Genomic DNA, 20,409 nt, shown 5'->3' with positions numbered 1-20,409 from the left:
CAGAAAGGTCTTCCTTTTGCCGTTGGTTCACCCTCCAATGGCTGCATGGCCGGCAGGAAGCCAGGAGCCAGGTGCTTCTCCTGGTCTCCCATGGGGTGCAGGACCCGAGCACTTGGGCCATCCTCCACTGCACTCCCGGGTCACAGCAGAGAGCTGGCCTGGAAGAGGGGCAACCGGGACAGAATCCGGCGCCCCGACCGGGACTAGAACCCAGTGTGGCGGCGCCACAAGGCGGAGGATTAGCCTAGTGAGCTGCAGCACCGGCCCTCTTTTCTTGAGTTGAGTTCAGTTCATCTTTTTGGCATATATATATATATATATATATATGAATGGTTTATTTATTTGCTTGAAAGGTAGAGTTACAAGGATGGAGAGAGAGAGAGAGAGAGAGAGAGAGAGAGAGAGAGAGAGAGGTGGGGGGAGGGAAAGAGATCTTCCTTCAGCTGGTTCACTCCCCAAATGGTAGCAATGGCCAGAGCTATGCCAATCTGAAGCCAGGAGGCTGGAGCCTCTTCTGGGTCTCCAAGTGGATGCAGGGACCCAAGGATTGGTCCATCTTCTGCTGCTTTCCCAGGCCATAGCAGTGAGCTGGAACAGAAGTGGAGCAGCCAGGACTTGAACCAGTGCCCATTTGGGATGCTGGCACTACAGGCAGTGGCTTTATCCTCTATGCCACAGCACCAGCCCCAGCACATATATTTTTGTTAAGGGTTCATATCCTAGCTATGTGGGAATATTTGAGGCAATAAATAATTAAAGAGAAAAAAATAGGAATATTAGGCATTTTTACAGCAAAGTGTACTAAAAGAGGTATGGAAATTAATGTTCATCTCTGTTTATATACAATTACTGCTAGAGCTGAGCCTGCATTCTGTTTTTATTTCTCAGTCAATTGAAGCAAACAAAACACTATGTTGAGTTCTATAGCAATTAGTCTCACACACAAAAGGAAAAAATTATAATGCAAAATATTAGTTTTTCAAGAGCACATTAAAGATGAATGTATCCTTTACTTTCTTCTTTAAGATATTGTAAATAGCATGATGAGCAGTTTTCAGATGCCAAAGTACCTTAATGTGAATATGACTTAAATTGTCTTCCATGTAAAAAAAAACTAAAAGAGGGAGACATCAATTAAATCTGAAGCCAATAAAGATATTGGGTATTTTGTGAATAGGGAAACTTAACTACTTTTTTTTTCTGATCACATAAAAGCACAGAATACTAGCTTCCTGTCTCTAATGAGATGAAAGATCTATCTACTCATACACGCTGCCACTTCCTATACCTATCAGATGGCTCAACAGAAAGTTCCGAAAATTTAAAAAACACATTGTTTTTAAAAGGCTAATTTTCTCTTATTTGAATTAAATAAACACCAGATTTCAGGAGGTAGAAATTGCATTCATTTGAATTGGAGACCTGAAATCTTCTTGTTAGGTGCTCCTGTTAGGCACCTTTCTCTCCCGCAGTTCCAAAAACTTTGCTGCCGTTGCTCAGCCCACGCTGACAAACATTGAAGGTTTATGGACTCAGCAATATTGGACATAGTCAAGGGCCAGAGTGTCACAGGAAATGCTTAGAGCTAAGCAAAAAGGTCCATTCTGCATGCTTTACCCTTCAGCAGAAAAATGGAAGACTCTTAGGAAATCTGACCTAGTCCTTGGGAAGCCTAAAAGCACAAGCATGGGAGATTCGATAGTTAAGTTATTAAAACAGATCACCATGACACCATCATAAAATAAAATGTCACCCAGTGATTTCAATTTGGTAGTTCCTCAATTTTTAAAAATTTCCTAAAGAAGTATTTCAGAGGCAAAGAGATGGAGACAAACATACACAGGCACTCGGCGGGGGTGGGGGTTGGAGGGGGAGAGAAAGAGAGAGAAACTCTTATTCACTGGCTCCTTCCTCCAAAAAAAACACTACCCACAATGGCTGGTATCTGGGCCTAGGTTAAATCACTCCTAAATATCTACCAGAAAGAAATGAATGTGCATCCATTCACGCAAAGACTTGGATGTGAATGTTTTCAACTGCAACACCATATTTACTATTTTCAGCTGGTGAACAGATAGACAAATGTGTTATATTGATACAGAGAATACACTGTTTAGCAACAGAAACAAACTATATACGTGTGTTATTACTTGTATGAACCCACAAAGCATTTTGTCAAATAAGAAAAGATAGACACGAGGTTATACTATTTCCATTTATTTGAAATGCCCATGAAAGGCAAAGGTAGAGCAGCAGAAAGGAGATAAGTGATAGCCTACAGAAGGGGTCAGAGCAGTGGGGGTTAGCAGATGAAGGATGTGGTGGAATTTACTGGGATAATGGAAAAAATGAAAAAGTGATTTATGGTGATGATTCGCACCATTAGTGAATCAAATAAAATCATCTTGTTTTTACACACTAGAAATGGGTAAACTGTATGCTACGCCAATGTATCTGTAAAGTTAATATTTAAAAAGCTACAATTACAAATATGATATAAGGATGAAAGATGAACAGAGAATACTAAAGGAATATTTATATAATACAAATGACTCTTGAGAATAAAACTATGACTAGAGCAGGCTTTTATTCTAGCAGCTGAGATGCTGGTTAAGACACCCAAGCCCATATGCCAGGTTAAGGATTGCTCTCTCTCTCTCTTTGTATCTGTCTCCCAAATAAATTTTAAAAATATGATAGCCAAAGCAGAGATGTTTGTAATATAAAGTTGAGGAAGCCTCTGAAAAATTAAAGTGGGAATTCAAAAGCTGAAATATAATAAAGAAAAGATTAAATTAGAGGAACAACCCAGGAGGCTTGAGAGATGAATTATAAGATTTCTAGAAAGAAAAAAAAATAAAGCAAAAATGAAGAAATATCAGTAATCATTCCAGAATCATCCCAGAAGAGAAGTGTGCTGGTTTCCAAGTGGGAAGTGCCACCAAACACCTGTAACACTGAGTTAAATAGACATATAAAGACACTGAAGGAAGCAGAAGATCCCCACAGCTTCCAGAAAGACAAACCAAGAGACGGTAGAGTAGGGAACATTCAAAGTATCATCTGAGATTTCTCAACAGCAATACTGCAAGCTTGAAGCCGATGAAATAATCTCTCAAGGTTCTGAAGGAATTATTTTCAAAGTAGAATTTTATATTCAGCCAAGTTTATCAAACTTTCCAGAGTAAAATAATTCATATTTCAGTGTACATCTTCTAAAAAATATTTTCCCATTCCAGCTTTTACATTAACTACTCCCTCAAAGTAAATGAGTCAGCTGAGGAAGGAATCCTGATATGCAGGAAACAGACCTTCCATGGAGACAAGGTGGTAAGAATGAGGCCAAGCAAGTCCCCAGCATAGTTGTCACAGCCGGCAAGGCGTAAAGGGAAACCCAGAGCAGGTCACAGGCTTCAGAGAGATTTCTTCAGGCAGAGGAAATCTATACCTAATGCATCTTAATATCTTTAAGAAATTATGCAGTTTCCAAAGCTAAGAATGAGTTATTGAAAGTTGATGTCCCCATCAACAATAAACCAATGTCTACAAGAAATGAATACCAATTCTGAATCCTGTATGTCTCATTTGGAGACTGTACTTAGTCATAATATTTCCTGGGTTTTAATCCAACTAAAATAATATCAAAATACTGTGAGGTGAGGGAAGGTGTAGAGTTAGTGAAATATGTGGAAATATTAATTTTTCTTCCTCTAGACTGTGAAGACAAGAGATAAAAGTAGAAACTGCAAAATTAAAAGTTAGCAAATTAAGAATTAGCAATGATGTATATTTTATAGAAACAGCTGAAGACCAATTATAAAAGACTGTAGGGAGAGGGAAATAAGAAAGATTATCATTGGAGATTATAGATTTTTTGAAACAAACCAGAACATGTTCTCAATATTTGACCTGTACGTTTGTAACTAATAACTACAACTAGGAGACACATGCACATAAAGTAATGATATTTGCAGGCACTTTATTGACTGTTTATTCAGTTTATGTTTCTAAGTGCTAAATCACACCCTATTCTATGAAGAACTTTGATTAAATGTCAACATTTCATACAAGAATATAGTAGGTAGGTAGAAGCTAATACAAAGACCCTAGGTTTGCTTAACCTGTTTTGTGATGAAGTTTTTAAAACTAGATTTTAAAATCAAATGCAGGTTTTCAGGCCACATTATCTTTGGTGCATTTTCAATATGCCCCCATGTTCATTACAGAAAAAAAATAGGAGTTATCATAATTCATACGACTGCTTGGCTGTGGGGGAAGCAGTGAATACTTCAGGGAAATGCCTTCTAAAAGTCAACTGATTAAAAGGAATATTCGTAGTCAAAATCTGTACAATTTATAAAACACCTGTGACACTGTCTCATAGTTTTGCTTTTTCTGTGGACTATAGATTGTGGGGAGAAGACTTTACATCTACATAAGCAGAGAGTGCAGCGAGTGTGAGCACACTGATTAGAGAATCAGCCTGTGGCAGGTGAGGTAGAGGTGGCTCTGGCCCTCTGTGCCTAGTCATGGATCACCATGCAGGAAGAACTTCAGTCACTATGTTTGTACTCATGAGAATTTTTGCAACATGAAGTTCTCCAGGTTCAAAACACAAATATAGGAAGAACAAGAAATCATTTTCCTCATGGGTAAAATGAGGAACAAAATTTCCTTTCCAGTCCTTTACATACAACTCTGAACTCCACAACCCTCACTAAACTCATTTGTGACAAAACTGCATCTGAACTGTTGTGAGAGTGTTTACTTACTTATTCCACTGAAAGTGGGTATCTATATTTTTCACTGCAGATCTATTATTTTGATTCTAAAATGTTACCAAGATCCCATTGGGGGTTATCATCTCCCATACACATGATAAAGTGTTTTCTTTCCAAAATATGAAACATTTTGAATAATGAACATATTCATCACCTGTATTTGACTGTGTTTTCCACTGTACTGAAAATCTCATTTGCCTAAAGAATACTGTGACCAAGGAAGCTTTTACTAGAAAAGAGAGGCTATTTTAAAGCATTTTAATAAGTAAGTACTGATGTATTTTGGTGAGTGCAATAAATTTGGAGAATATGTTACCCTGATTGTTGGTCACTTTTGTAGTCAATACATCCTGTAGCTTTCAAAAATGTATAGACTACAATAATTATTGACTGGGCCATCTGCCAATCAATCATTCACTCTTTGCTATTAAATGAACAGTAGCATTTTAAGATATTATTAAAATTTCCCTCTTGTGAAATATCATTAATACAGTTATTTTAATAAGGATTATGGTAGTTTCAAAATTCTAGATGCCAATCCTATGCTGTTTTTCATTTAAACAATATTTATTCCCATGGGCCATGTGTTAGGAATCCTGAGATAAACAATTTCAGAGAGTATACACTCAAATGTTTATAACATATTTCTTATATTTACAACAATAATCAGAAAGTATTGGATAATGAGTTAGATTTGAGTCATATGACACTAATGAATATAGTTGAAAATTTTACTTTTAACTTTAAAAATGATTCGAATATTGTTCCTTAGAACTGAAATACCTTAAAAAGGGGGGAAGGGGTGGCGCTGTGGCATAGCAGGTAAAGCCACTGTCGCCTACAGTGCCAGCATCCCATATGGGCGCTGGTTCGAGTCCTGGCTGCTTTACTTATGATCCAGCTCTCTGCTATGACCTGGGAAAGCAGTAGACGATGGCCCAAGTCCTTGGGCCCCTGCACCCACATGGGAGACTAGGAAGAAGCCCGGCCATCTGGGGAGTAAACCAGCGGATGGAAGACCTCTCTCTCTCTCTCTCTGCCTCTCCTCTCTCTGTATAATTCTGACTTTCAAGTAAATAAATAAATCTTTAAAAAAAAAGAACTGAAATACAAGATAGCATGATTTTTTAAAGTCACTAAATAACTATTATGGATTGATTGAGAAGATAAATTTCTAGGCTCTTTGCCACTGTGAAAACTCAAAATATTTATTTCAATTTAATTACATTAATATGTAAGAGGAAAGATGAATCTGAAGGTAGTATCTAGGATATAAAATGATATCCAGACATAAATATTTACAATGATTATTGAATGTTAAAAGTTACATAAAGATTCTCTTGAGAAAATGATAGCTTCCTAAGCTACTATCAATTATTTTATTTTCTTCCATTAGCATCAAATTTTTATTCCATCAGACTTAGAAAGGCATTGTTAGAAAAACTAAACAAAACAAAACAACTTAACTTCAAATTTTAGTAAGTTAAAAAATAGTGATTTACTCATTACCTAAATTTGTTTTTAAAAAATCCTATGATAAATAAATATATTATTAAATTGTAAGTGAATTATAAGTGTTATGTTGAGGTGTGTCATGATTCGTCCCTGTTGCTGATTCTTTCGTGTATGCATTGTTTCACCATTGTTTAAACTGTGTTTGTGTTTCTTTTTCTCTCTCATTGTGTCAGTCTCGAGAAATAGCATCCCAAGTAAGTATTTTCTGATTGTCTCCCTTCCTTCCATGGTGTGATAAATAAATTCAGAGATATTAAAGGAACAGAATATTAAAGACTGAATTCAGTATTTCAGACTTTAAAATAAATAAATTAAATGGAAATGCTTTCTTTTCAAATTAGTATTTTTATATTTCTCCCAATAGATTGTAAATTAATTTTTCACTTGTCTTCAAATAATGTTGGTTTGTTTATCTAAATTGAACTCTTTTTCAGATGATCATAGTATAACAAATATATAAATACTTTAGTTAATATTGAGAGACTAACAGACATTGGACATTTAAAATCTAAAGCAATTATTTAGTTTTTTTAAACTAGTTATTTTTATAGACAGTTGTGATATATAAATAACATGTTTTTCCAAATTTCAGGACTAATATAAGTTGAATTTAGGGCATAAATTGACACTTTGAAAAAATAATAGGATCAGAAAAGCATAGTAACCTTTTATTCCTAGAATTGGGCATTGTTATAATTCAATTCTAAGGTATATTTATGTTTTAATATTCCTATATTAAGTGAGAATGGCATTTCAAAATGTGCTTATGTTTTAATGATATGAAAAGCAACTTTCTTTTGCTTTTCAAATGTATGAAGATAGACCCTTCTCCTACTATATTGCAGGACTCTGATGCTATTTTCAGGATACTCATGGTTTAGAACTGAAAGCTTATGGACTTCAGTATTTCACAAGTTGTTTCAGTTATGAAGACTATAAGGGCATTTCTGCAGTGAGATTGTTTAAGATATACTCTTACCAAGTTTTAGTCACTAAGTAGTAATCATGCTGCACATTTGGTCTCTGACACTTAACCATCCTCATTAAATTCTTAATCATCTTAACAGAAAGACTGTTAGAGCAACATTTCCCCATTTCCCTAATCTCCTGAACTCTGGTAACCACTCTTCTCTTTTTATATGAATTTGAGTTCTTTAGAGAATGAAAATTAAATGGATGAACCTCCATGTTATTATACTAAGTGAATTAAGCCAGGAATAGAAAGAAAAAAATCCATTTCCATTTTTTAAATGAGCAACTCAGACATAGCCAAGTAACCTTGATCAAGAACAAAAAGAAGGAAGTAGCAGACGTAGGTTTAGAATTTATCACCATCTGATACAAAGGACTTTGTTTTCAATTACTAGATTTTCCTGTAAAAGCCTCTGCCAGTTTCTGGCCACCACATGCCTTTTAGAATCAACCTGGCAATTGACACCTAAACAATAATTGTGTTTGTAAAAGCTGTGTATAGCCTTTTCCTTTTTCTCTACACATTACATCAAACATTCACTGATCCTTGTAGCTTCAGCAGTCTATGTTAATGGATGACAAATTTGTGTTTTCAATCCTAGACGTTCTAATGTCCTATCTTGAAAAACAAACTCATGATTTTTATCTGCAAGATCCTGTCTACCTTAACATCCATCAGAAATACAAGTATTTATTTAATAACACTACACAGCAGGTACACTTATTTAGGTGCTTGGAATATATCAGTAAATAAAAGATTTTTCAGAAAGTTGACATGAAAGTGTCATCCATATTTTTGAACTTCATTATCTCTTGGTAGATTTCATGTGAGTTTGATGAAACTTAAGAGAACGAAGTGGGCTCTGGAGCAGACTCAAACGTGGTTTGACAGAGCGGAGAGGGGCATCTGGTTCAGCTTCTATTGTGGTTGCGCTTGAAGTGAGATGTCCCACACTGGGAGCAAAATTTCCTGGTGGCACAACAGGAAGAAACACGTTGGCTTCCTTACCGGTTTGTCCATATGTGGGGCAGAAGGCTATGTGGGGGCTTGAAATCTGTTGAGTTCAAAGTCAACAATGTTGTCTGGCTCTGTTACAATTCATGCCAGATGTTTGAGATGATGGAAAAGTACTTTGTTTCATGTAACAAAATTTGAGCTTTTTAAAGTAGTCATTAGGGCTTGTGGATTGTGATTAGTAGGGGGTTGAAGTTCCCTTGAATGCCTTGTTCAAAAGCCCAGTGGCCAGACATGAAATGTGTGTCTTGGTTACTTTCAGTGCAGTCTGGAACTCTGAAGGGAACTAGGAATTCTTTGATGAGCCTTACACTGTAGTTTTAATTTGTCCCAAGACAAATGTGTGACCTTGATGCTTATTTGTGTATCTTTGAGGCAAAAGATTCACGAATTTCTTTACCCCATATAGAGTAACCTACATGTGGCCTTTGGCTGGATAAATAGGCAGTGCATAGCAGTAGTCCACAAGTCTGTAATAGTGCAGTGAATGAATGCAGTGAAGATCTTGACTGCAAATAAATTTTCTGTGATGGCAGGACACTGAGTACCATAAGGTAGCATTGTATTTCTTTTAAGGTAAAGGGAAACTGTAAGTGGTTGTCAAAATGTGCACTGCACAGAACGTAATAGTCAAATATCTGACTGCAAAATTTATACGAATTGATAATTGAATGGAATCAGTGATATCAATAATATTGGATATGAGGACCTTAATATACACGGTCACATCATTAAGGTTGGAATAGTTTACTGTTGGACTCCATTTGCTTTTCTGGGTTTAAGATCAGGCCGAATTGGGCTATGAAATGGATAAATTGTGGTGATTATTGCCCCTTCTTTAAGTAGTTCTTATCTAATGAGTTTCAACCTTGAAGACCCTATCCCAACCCATGAAAGCATTAGTAACTATTTATGGTGGGCAGACAGGAGGCCCATGTTGTCTTATTTGATCAAAGATTATATCCAAAGATTTAATTTAATTTACTCATTAGATCAGAACACCTATAAATACTATGGAATATTTTAGGATAATGCATGTTATGATTATGGTGAATTTGGGGAAGGTGATAATTCTGATGGTCAAGATAGCTATATCAATATATCCTCTATTTGATGTTTGAAAGCATCCCCAAAGTGTAAAACATTTTAATATAATTCCCATATTTAGGATACTTTCTTTAAATTAGTTGAGGCTTCATTGAAATCACAATTTGAGCCCAACTTTGTATAAGGCTGTGATGGTTTGACAACTTGTGTTACTGTAGAGATGACAAAGCAAATTTGGAACCATTCATTTCCTTCTTTTGTTTTTGGTTTATAAATTCTTTGAGTATAGTAAGAATTTCAGATGGGCCAAGCTGTAGACCTTCTCCCATGGATCTAGATTTTCCGTTTCCCTTCCCTCCCTGTGTCCAGTTTGGATTCACTTATTTTTCTGTTTGCTGTTTGCTCTGAATATATGGGGTTGTCTTGTCTGCCCTTTTGTATTCATCAGCCTCTTCCTTGAGGGATTCCCAGGTTAGTGTCATCATGGGTAGGGGACTCCCTGAAGGCAGTGGTGACTTCGTTATTTTTTTTTTAACTTTTATTTAGTAAATATAAATTTCCAAAGTACAGTTTATGGATTACAATGGCTTCCCCCCCCCATAACTTCCCTCCCACTCGCACCGCTCCCATCTCCCGCTCCCTCTCCCTTTCCATTCACATCAAGATTCATTTTCAATTATCATTATATGCAGAAGATCAATTCAGTATATATTAAGTAAAGATTTCATCAGTTTGCACCCACACAGAAACACAGAGTGTAAAATACTGTTTCAGTACTAGTTATAGCATTACTTCACATTGGACAACACAGTAAGGACAAATCCCACATGAGGAGTAAGTACACAGTGACTCCTGTTGTTGACTTAACAATTTGACACTCTTTTTTATGGTGTCAGTAATCTCCCTAGGCTCTAGTCATGAGTTGCCAAGGCTATGGAAGCCTTTTGAGTTTACTGACTTTGATCTTATTCCGACAGGGTCATAGTCAAAGTGGAAGTTCTCTCCTCCCTTCAGAGAAAGGTACCTCATTCTTTGATTGCCCCATTCTTTCCACTGGGATCTCACTCACAGAGATCTTCCATTTAGGTCTTCTTTTTTTTTTTTTTTTTTTCCAGGGTGTCTTGGCTTTCCATGCCTAAAATACTCTCATGGGCTCTTCAGCCATATCAGAATGCCTTAAGGGCTGATTCTAAGGCAGAGTGCTGTTTAGGACATCTGCCCTTCTATGGGTCTGCTGTGTATCCCACTTCCCATGATGGATCGTTCTCTCCCTTTTTGATTCTATCAGTTAGTATTAGCAGACACTAGTCTTGTGTGTGTGACCCCTTTGACTCTTAGACCAATCAGTGTGATCAATTGTGAACTGAAATTGATCACTTGGACTAGTGAGATGGCATTGGTACATGCCACCTTGATGGGATTGTATTGGGGTCCCCTGGCATGATTCTAACTCCACCTTTTGGGGCAAGTCCAATTGAGCATGTCCCAAGTTGTACATCTCCTCCCTCTCTTATTCCCACTCTTATATTTAACAGGGATCACTTTTCAGTTAAAATTTAAACACCTAAGAATAATTGTGTGTTAATTACAGAGTTCAACCAATAGTACTAGAAAAAAAATACTAAAAGGGATAAAGTATTGCATTGTACACCAACAGTCAGGACAAGAGCTGATCAAGTCACTGTTTCTCATAGTGTTCATTTCACTTCAACAGGTTTCCTCCTTGGTGCACAGTTAGTTGTCACCGATCAGGGAGAACATATAATATTTTCCCTTTGGGACTGGCTTAATTCACTCAGCATAATATTTTCCAGATTCCTCCATCTTGTTGCAAATGACCGGGTTTCACTTTGTTAAATTTTAAGAATGTTAGCCTGGGCCTGGCATTGTGATGTAATGGATAAAGCTGCGGCCTGCAGTAATATGGGCACTGGTTTGAGTCCCCACTGCTCCACTTCCAATCCAGCTCTCTGCTATGGCCTGGGAAAGCACTAGAATATGGCTCAAGTCCTTGGACCCCTGTGCGAGTGTGGAAGACCTGGAAGATATTTCTGGCTCCTGGCTTCAGATCGGCCCAGTTCCAGCAATTGCTTCCATTTGGAGAGTGAACCAGCAGATGGCAGACCTCTCTCTCTCTCTGCCTCTGCCTCTCTGTAGCTCTGCATTCCAATAAATAAATGAATCTTTTATATATATAAAAAAGAATCTTAGGCTTAACTAGGGTTTCAATTAACTCCTTAACTGTGATTTTCCTTGTTATTATGGGCTTCTGAATATTTGCTGGCCTCAGAGGCATGGGCAGCAAGAGTAACAAAGGCATTTTGCAGGAGCCAAATGAGTAACAAGATTCTAGGAGCATGATCCTTAGAATGCTACATGGTAGTTGCTCTTTCTGTAATTACTCTTTCTCACATGAACAATCACACAACGGACCTGAATGATGTGCAGACTATCAGACTGTCCCTGGAGCACACACATAGAAGAGGGAATTAAGGCCTGTTGTACATGCGACCAATGCTCACAGAAAAGAATCCTGCCCCTGAGCCTACAGTTAGTAAACTATCTTGAAAGATCCTAGACCAGTGATTCAGTGAGACACAGGTCTGTGTTGAGTAACACACATGACACAGGGACACTATCCCATACTCCTGGACCCAAATGACAGTTACTGGAATTTTAAAACTTAGATTGTTGAAATCTAGACAAGCTTTGAAGCACTCAGATTAAGACCGCACAACTCAGAGTACAAGATTGCCAGCAGGCATACAGAATTAGAAAATTCTGTTAGCCTGGGACAGCCCAATCCCTTAGTTAAGAAGGCAGAACTTAAGAGGAAAGACCCTGAGTGGAGTGGTCCATGTCTAGGTGCACTGCTTCCTGTGCCAGTTGTTGAGATCACTCCCCTCTTAGATGGAATGGGCGTAGAGTTCACAGGTTTTCATGGATAATTCTACCCACACAACAAGGATATGTGAAAGAGTGAGAACTCATAGTGTGACTTTCAGTGGATTGAGGGTAAGGGTAGGCTTCCAACTCATTCATAAAATGGTTTGAAAGAAAGTGATTTGACCTTTATTGTGATTAATAGTTGTGCCAAGGGGCTTATGTAGTTTGAGGATGGAACACTCAGACTTTCTAATCAGCTTGCCTAGGTCTAAGAAGGGAAAGGAAAAGTCTTGGCCTGAAGTAATTTGTAGCAATCAAACATCAAACATGGAGTTAGACTATTTATAACAAGAAGAATATGCCCACTGTATGTCTTCATACCTTGAATTGATAGGGGATAAATTATTAAATATGTGGATAGTATTTGTGGCATCCATCTCATTGATGTATTTATGAATTTCTTTACTAGGAATACTTTTAATTAAAAAAATAGAACCGATAAAATAAAAAATAAAGACTTTTCAATTCTTATTAACATGGATGAATTAGTTAAGTTCTAAGGGAGACAGCCACCATGTAGTTAGCAATTACATATTATAACTTTTCAAGAGAGCAGTTACATTATAATATAATAATTTATTCAAGATCCTAAAGAAAGAAAAAGAAGGAAATTTTTTTCTGGGCCTAAAGCAATAGGAAAGATAGTAGGAAATTGATGTAATGTACACTGGTTCTTTCTGAATAGCAGTTTTGTTTTTATTTATTTACTTATTTATTTATTTTTTGACAGGCAGAGTGGACAGTGAGAGAGAGAGAGACAGAGAGAAAGGTCTTCCTTTGCCGTTGGTTCATCCTCCAATGGCTGCCGCAGCTGGCGCTACGGCCGGCGCACTGCGCTGATCCGATGGCAGGAGCCAGGTGCTTCTCCTGGTCTCCCATGGGGTGCAGGGCCCAAGCACTTGGGCCGTCCTCCACTGCACTCCCTGGCCACAGCAGAGAGCTGGCCTGGAAGAGGGGCGACCGGGACAGAATCTGGATCCCCCACCGGGACTAGAACCCGGTGTGCCAGCGCCGCAAGGCGGAGGATTAGCCTAGTGAGCCGCGGCACCGGCCCTGAATAGCAGTTTTGAAAGTTCATGGGAAAAAAAAATCACTACCCACATGAGAATATCTAGACAATAAATAAGCTAAGTTTCAAATTTTATAGAGGCCAAAATGTGAGTAGAAAGTGCAGATTCAATTGAGCACATTCCCACACAAACACCAACACACTCATAAATCAGGACAACTGGACCACAAAAGGTGGGTGGATATGTAAGTTAATAAGCAAATTTAGAGAGAAGAAATTATAGAAATGAAATACAACTAACCAGAAATAGTTAGAGATAGTAACTGAAAGCTAGGCAGGCAGACATGAGAAAAATACGGAGAGAGAGATCCACCAATATGGTGAATGCGGTCAAGTGGTTAAAATAATTTTATTATTACACCAAGTTATTAGTTTTTTAAAGCAATTATTTGAACCTGAATTTCTTTAATATATTTGACTTTAGATTTTCTGTAGAATATCCCTGCTAGGTTTTCATAAATTCTGGTTGGTTGTGTGTGTGTTTGGTTTTTTTTTTTTTTTTTTTGCCGAGAAAGCCAGGTTAAGCATTACTGCCACTATTTTACAAGAATCCCGGTTGATATGCTCAAGGTTATGAACTATTCATCTAATGTCATTGTGAGCACAGTTTAGTTATTCAATTACAAATGCAAGATTTTTTTAAACTATAACACTGCTTGTTTTCTTTTTAACTCTCATATTCCAAAAATATGTTGAAAATACATCTAAATACAATGTACTAGCGATTTTCTGTTTTGGCTTACATCACAGAGTACATAACATGTCAAACCGAGCCTTTAGAAATTGCTGAAATATCTTTCTGTATATTTTTTTTTTAGCAAAAAATTCCCAGTGAGCTAAGGTTACTAGCTATGGTGCATCTAGATTTAACTTTAAATGATCTCTCAAGAATTCCTGTAATTTAGCCTTTTTTGAATGGAAGCATGAGACAGGTATTCTTTTGCAGAATGTTAAAATAACATATCTTCAATGATTTCATTTCCTTGTTTTCTTCTTTAGCAATAATTCCAGTTGTCCTCGATAATAAAGCAGATAGAACAGTTTAGAGCATTATAAAGCCTATAAAAGTACTCTTGAGGGAGTCATGAATCCAGGTTAGAAACAGTCACTTTAAACCAGGAGGTGAATGGATTTCTTTCAGATTGCTCAGTAACCTATGACATGAATAGCTGTTCAATAAAAAGTTGAGAGGAAGTTGAATTGAGTCATTTTGATCTGTATATTTATGTGTGTGTCAAAAATAGAAAATACTGTTTGATATATTTTGTGACTGTGACACCCTCTGTCTTTCTAAAAATATGAATGTAATCAAGTTATTTTAGGTATAATGAACATATTTTTACTTAGTTTCTATTTTTGTAAAGATATTCTCAGCCTTTATTCAATCATATTAAGCTTGATAAATATTTGGAAATAATGGACCTTTTAGAAAATGTCAGCATGTTAACTTTGTTAGAATATTGTTGGAATATCCATATGAATTTTCATTTTATAGCTGAACTGTATATATACAATTTATGGAAGCATTTCATAAGGATGCAAATATGTTCATTAGTATTAAATCTTGATTTTCAGAGTTAGTGAACTTCTGAAAATACAAAATAAAAAAGAAGTCAAACCAGAGTCCTCTGATAGAAATGGTGCAGAAAAATTCTTAGCAACGCTGCAGAATAATAATCAACCACTCTCGTTGTAAATACATTTTCTCTTCTTCAATTCACTAAACTTTAATCAAGGAAAGTTTAGACCCAAGAATTTGTTTTTGCACCTTGATTTTGGTGAAGTACAGTTAGCCTCGGGGAGAACTACACGAAAAATATGAGTCATTCCTTCTCTGTTTAAAACCCATTTTTCAGTTTTACATATCCCCCAAATTATCTCTTTTCCTTTTCTCCTTTTCCTTTCCTTTCATGCAGTGTCATGAACCATATAATGACTAATATTTATTGATCACATTCTACTCTGGCACCTTATTATGCACTTTTATAGATTGTGTCTTTTATATCCTCAGAAGAATTTAGATGAGCAAAGTAATACTGTAATCAATCACCATTTTTTTTCAGATAGGGAAGTATTTTGGAGAGTTTAAATCCTCACCTAACTAAGATTAAAAAGCTGGGAAGTGGTGGAATTGGTATTTACACCCAGGCCTATGTGATGCCAGAACCCTTGCTTTCAGCTGCTCAGTCATTGGGACTCTCTGCTCAGGGACAGGTTCTGCTCTACAGACACCATCATATTTCCCTGTCAGCACCATTTCTCCAGAATCATGATACCATCTTCAAAACACAACAGTTATAATGTGAAGATGAAACAGTATCAGGAATGTATATTAATAAATGGATCTCCTTTAAAAATGGACACAAGTACACACACACACGCACACACACTTCCAAGGCTAGAATAATGAGTATTTATTATCAACATTTTTGATATTTCAAACATGTAAAAAACAAGTAATGTATGTTATGTTTGGATTTCTTGAAATTAATCTCTGAATTCTTCTCATTCCTTTTTTTTCTTTAGTTAAACTTACAAAAACATGTTACTCATTTTATAGAATTATTAAGAACAAGACTTATAGATTTTATGAATTTTTGTTTATTAATCATTATATTCCCTTTGAGGTTTTAAAAACAACTCTGAATAGAGTATTCACTATTGGTATACTAATGTGTTTACGTTCACTTCATGTTTGAGAGGTACATATGCCTGCCACATGTGATCAAGTAAAGCAATCACAAATACAAGTGTATTTTTCACAAATATTTACTTATATATGTTTCTTTATTTGAAATGCAGAGATAACGAAAGAGAGAGACAGATAGAGATCTTCCATCTGCTGGTTTACTCCCCAAATGCCCACAATAGCCAGAGCTGGACCAGGCTTAAACCAGGAACCCAGAACACCATCCTGTCTCCCACATGGGTGGTGGGGGCCCAAATTTTTCAGCCATCACCTACTGCCTTCTAGGGTGTATTAGCAGGAAGCCGAGTCAGAAGCAGAGGTTAACTGGATTCTAGGTCCCCCTGAATGGGATTTGGCCATCACAAGTGGCAGCTTAGCCCACTGTACCACAGTGCCCATCGCAAATATTTTAATCTTTGTTGGAAGAGAAGGGGATCCCACTTCCCTGTCCTAAAATAGTAGCTTGGACTATTATGACTTGGACTATTAAGTAACTTTACATGAACTTTGTATCTTGAGTATCTGATCAGGCAAGATTACTGTTTCTACATATTTGTTGGCAATCAAACTATTTCTCATTGGCCCTTTGAACTAGAAAGAGGGACAGAAAGATTATTTCAGATAATTGTGACAGAATTCTGCAAACATTGCCTAAATATGAATGAACTAATATAACTTCATTTTCCCTACAAAGTACAAATAAATTAGTGGGCAAAGATCAGTATTCTTTATTCATAGTAGATATTACTCAAGAGTTTATATCTTTTACTTCTACCCAAGAGGATTTTCAGTATATTATCAAGTAGATGGGGCATAGAGAAAGTTAAGAATTATAAAGATTTCCAATTACTGCTAAACCATGGTATTAAGAAATTATGATACTTCCTCCTTAAATTGTCAGATGAAATATGATGTTTATTTTTAATTAAGTAACCTGTCATTGTGAAGACCTGAAGGTTAAAGCAAAACATGTTTCATATCACTCTAAGACAGTGCTGTTCTATAATACAAATATGAAGGAATATTTGAAGTTCGGGTTGAATTTAAATGAGGATAATTTCATAGCTTGCCCCTGGGAACCGTACATAAGGCACTGACTGAGCCTCCATAATTTATATTCACATTTAAAGGATTTTATTGGATCCACTTCCTGACCTTACTTAAATTGGTAATTTAAATTCTATTACTTTGGAGGCCAACAATACATGCATGCTGTAGCTGACATTCAAGCTTCCATCTACAGAAAGGAAGCAACTGTTTGCAGACTGATGAATGCTGCTCTCAGGAACGATAGGACTCAAGGGGCTGCCCTCTGCACGTGCATGCTTTCAGAAAGTAAGGCCTTCGGGCTTGATGAGTGCTGATTTTCATACGACTTCCCGGTATGGAAAGCACTATTGAGACGATAAGCTTACGGATGAAGGGGCTGTTATCAGAACAGAGTGTCTTACCTCAAAAAGCTAGAAGCAGTGATAAAAGTGTAAGTCAAAACAGACTTTTTGAGTATGTTCACTGTTTCTCCCCCTGAGGAGAATGGCATGGTTAAGGTTTGAATGTGAGTTCTACAGTGCATTTGTGAAACATTAATTTATAACATATTTTTTGAGCCGGCGCCGTGGCTCAATAGGCTAATCCTCCACCTTGCGGCGCCGGCAAACCGGGTTCTAGTCCCGGTTGGGGCGCCGGATTCTGTCCCGGTTGCCCCTCTTCCAGGCCAGCTCTCTGCTATGGCCAGGGAGTGCAGTGGAGGATGGCCCAGGTGCTTGGGCCCTGCACCCCATGGGAGACCAGGAAAAGCACCTGGCTCCTGGCTCCTGCCAGGATCAGCGCGGTGCGCCGGCTGCAGCGGCGGCCATTGGAGGGTGAACCAGCGGCAAAGGAAGACCTATCTCTCTCTGTCTCTCTCTCTCACTGTCCACTCTGCCTGTCAAAAAAAAAAAAAAAAAAAAAAAAAAAAAAAAAAAAAAAATTTATAACATATTTTCACTTGGAATATTTAAAACAATTCCTGAAATATGTTTCATATTTTAATAAGAAAAGCATTTTATACAGTGAATAATGATTGCATGAAATTAAAAATGCTTTTTTTTTTCCTTTTGGGCATATGAGAGAATTTTGTAAAATTCACACTTTATGAAGTTCATTCCAGTACCATTTTTAGAAAGAGCAAAAAATGTAAAAAGCTTTAAAATATTAATTCCAAAAATAAAACAATTTTTGAAATATTTATTTAACTTGAATGTAGAAATCTTCTAGTAGATGTAGAAAAAACTTCCATAAATATGTAAGATAATTTTTGTTTGTATGTTTTAAGCAACTATATCATAGCAGTCATTTTGAATAAAAAACTCATGGATAGAAATGAAATCCTTTCACAAAAACATGTAATGCAGAATGCATATACTTTAACTGATTAATAGCTAAGTTCAAGAAAATATTTTCTAGCAATAATTTTAGTATCAAAATTCAAATTTATGATTCTAATTTGCTCTTTCTATGGAAACTCTCATGAGCAGATACACAAGTAAAACTGGGCTACGGTTTTGGCAGATGAATTCTATGTCAGTTGCAGGTTCCGATTATCTAATTCTCAATATCCCTTTCCTTTAAAGTCTCAAATCTCTATCAGTGTAGAAGAGTGGGAGGACACCAAGGACTCCAGAGAGCCAGGGCACCATCGCGGCAACCACCGCAACTCCACGTCCAGTGACCAGTCGGACCACCCTCTGCTGCGCAGAAAGAGCATGCAGTGGGCCCGAAGACTGAGCAGAAAAGGCCCAAAGCACTCTGGTAAAACCGCTGAAAAAATAACCCAGCAGCGACTGAACCTCTACAGGAGGTCAGAAAGACAAGAGCTTGCTGAACTTGTGAAAAATAGAATGAAACACTTGGGTCTTTCTACAGTGGGATATGGTATGCTCTTGTGATTTCTTGCCGTTAGTAGTTATATCATTGGCTCTCATTGAGTAAAGAATTGCATTTTTTGTTTCATGGGTCAATTTGTAGGGACTAGTACACAAGTCTAATCTGTGGAAAATTTAAACTTAACCATTAAAAACAAAGTGTTAGAAATGTTATACTTTTATTTATTCCACTAGGAACAGCACTGAACCCATTATGTGAATGATCTCAATTTTAATTTTCACAATAACTCTGAGTCAGTTCCTGTTTCCGTGTTAGAGGTAAAGATCTTAAGTAAAGTAATTTGCTAATTAGCTTGTTATTTAGCTGAGCTTGACATCAGGATCTATCTGGCTCCAAAGTCTCTCTCTCTCTCTCTCTCTCTCTCTCTCTCTCTCTCTCTCTCTCTCTCTCACACACACACACACATACACACACCCCAGACAGAGCTTAGTCTAAGGCCTGAGATAAATTGAGTTTGAGGCAAAGGCAAGTAATTACACCAAAGATAAACCAAAATGTTCCTATAAAATGTGTCTGGTTTCTTGTGGTCCAGAAAAAAATTATTCAAGAGCTTTAATTTTGAAGCTCAAATAGTGTTATATCCATGTAGGACAAATCTGTCTCAACATAGATTCCGACATTGATCTATGACTTCTGTATAGATATAGCATATAGGAAAAGCTTGAGTAAATAATGCAAAGCTAATGTTAACGTGTACCATTTATCATTAAATGAATTTTATTTGAAAAAGAAAGTTGGCCAACTCATTTAGTTGTATACATAATTTGTGTAAACTAGGATAATCCCAAGATAGCTTCTTTATCACGCAAGTTAAGTGTAAAATCATGTTAGAATCAAGTATGTTAAGGGTAAAATAAAATATATTCTCTTACTGCCATCTCATCTTTATTATTAAAGTTTCAGCTGGAGTCAGTGTTCATAGAGAAAGATTTTAATCATTGAATTACTGTTTAAGAGAAGCTGCAGAGTTTCTTGGAAAAAGAAAAAAGACATACTTACTGAATGCCTAACGCTATGCCAGGAACTGTGTACATTTTCTCATTACTCTGCATGACTGTGATTAGACAGGTGTCCCATTGCTTCAATAATTTGACTTTCAGAGGTCAGAGGTTGAAGATCTTGTTCCAGGTAATATAATTGTTATGTTTTATATCAGAGTAAGGGTTCCATGTTTGGTTGACATTCATAATCATGTTTCACTTACTTTGAGTATAACCTAGTCTTTATTCCATTTTAATAAAATCACAGCTAATATCTTATATTCAGGCACAAAGACACAAATTAATAAAGAAAAATGTTCCTCATTTTAGAAATTCACTTATAGCTATTTGCCAACTCAGTAATGCCAAGTATGATTATAGTTCTCATAGGATGGAATTGCTGCATTGATGAGTACTTTGTTAGTTATTTATTTAAGCTACTTTTATTTTAATAAACAGATTTGGTAAGT

The 20,409-nt window shown here is 36.7% G+C and overlaps 1 protein-coding gene across 5 annotated transcripts in view; it reads left to right on the top strand.

Moving 5' to 3' along the window:
• Window positions 1–20,409, top strand: part of KCNT2 (potassium sodium-activated channel subfamily T member 2) — a 409,716-nt gene that overhangs the window by 370,086 nt on the left and 19,221 nt on the right. For 3 of the 5 annotated variants that reach the window (XM_089312023.1, XM_051820440.3, XM_017347888.4), the window contains 2 exons: window positions 6,470–6,490; window positions 18,647–18,947. In XM_089312023.1, coding sequence (XP_089168149.1) covers window positions 6,470–6,490; window positions 18,647–18,947 — 322 coding nt within the window. The remainder of the gene's footprint in view (window positions 1–6,469; window positions 6,491–18,646; window positions 18,948–20,409) is intronic. The other 2 variants (XM_002717687.6, XM_008268722.5) reach the window with 1 other exon arrangement.

The sequence above is a fragment of the Oryctolagus cuniculus genome, chromosome 13 (assembly GCF_051225735.1).
Source record: "Oryctolagus cuniculus isolate XC-2025 breed Fujian yellow rabbit chromosome 13, ASM5122573v1, whole genome shotgun sequence".
Lineage (NCBI taxonomy): Eukaryota > Metazoa > Chordata > Mammalia > Lagomorpha > Leporidae > Oryctolagus > Oryctolagus cuniculus.
The sequence above is the reverse complement of the archived record's forward strand: the minus strand, read 5'-3'. Positions and strand labels throughout refer to the sequence as shown.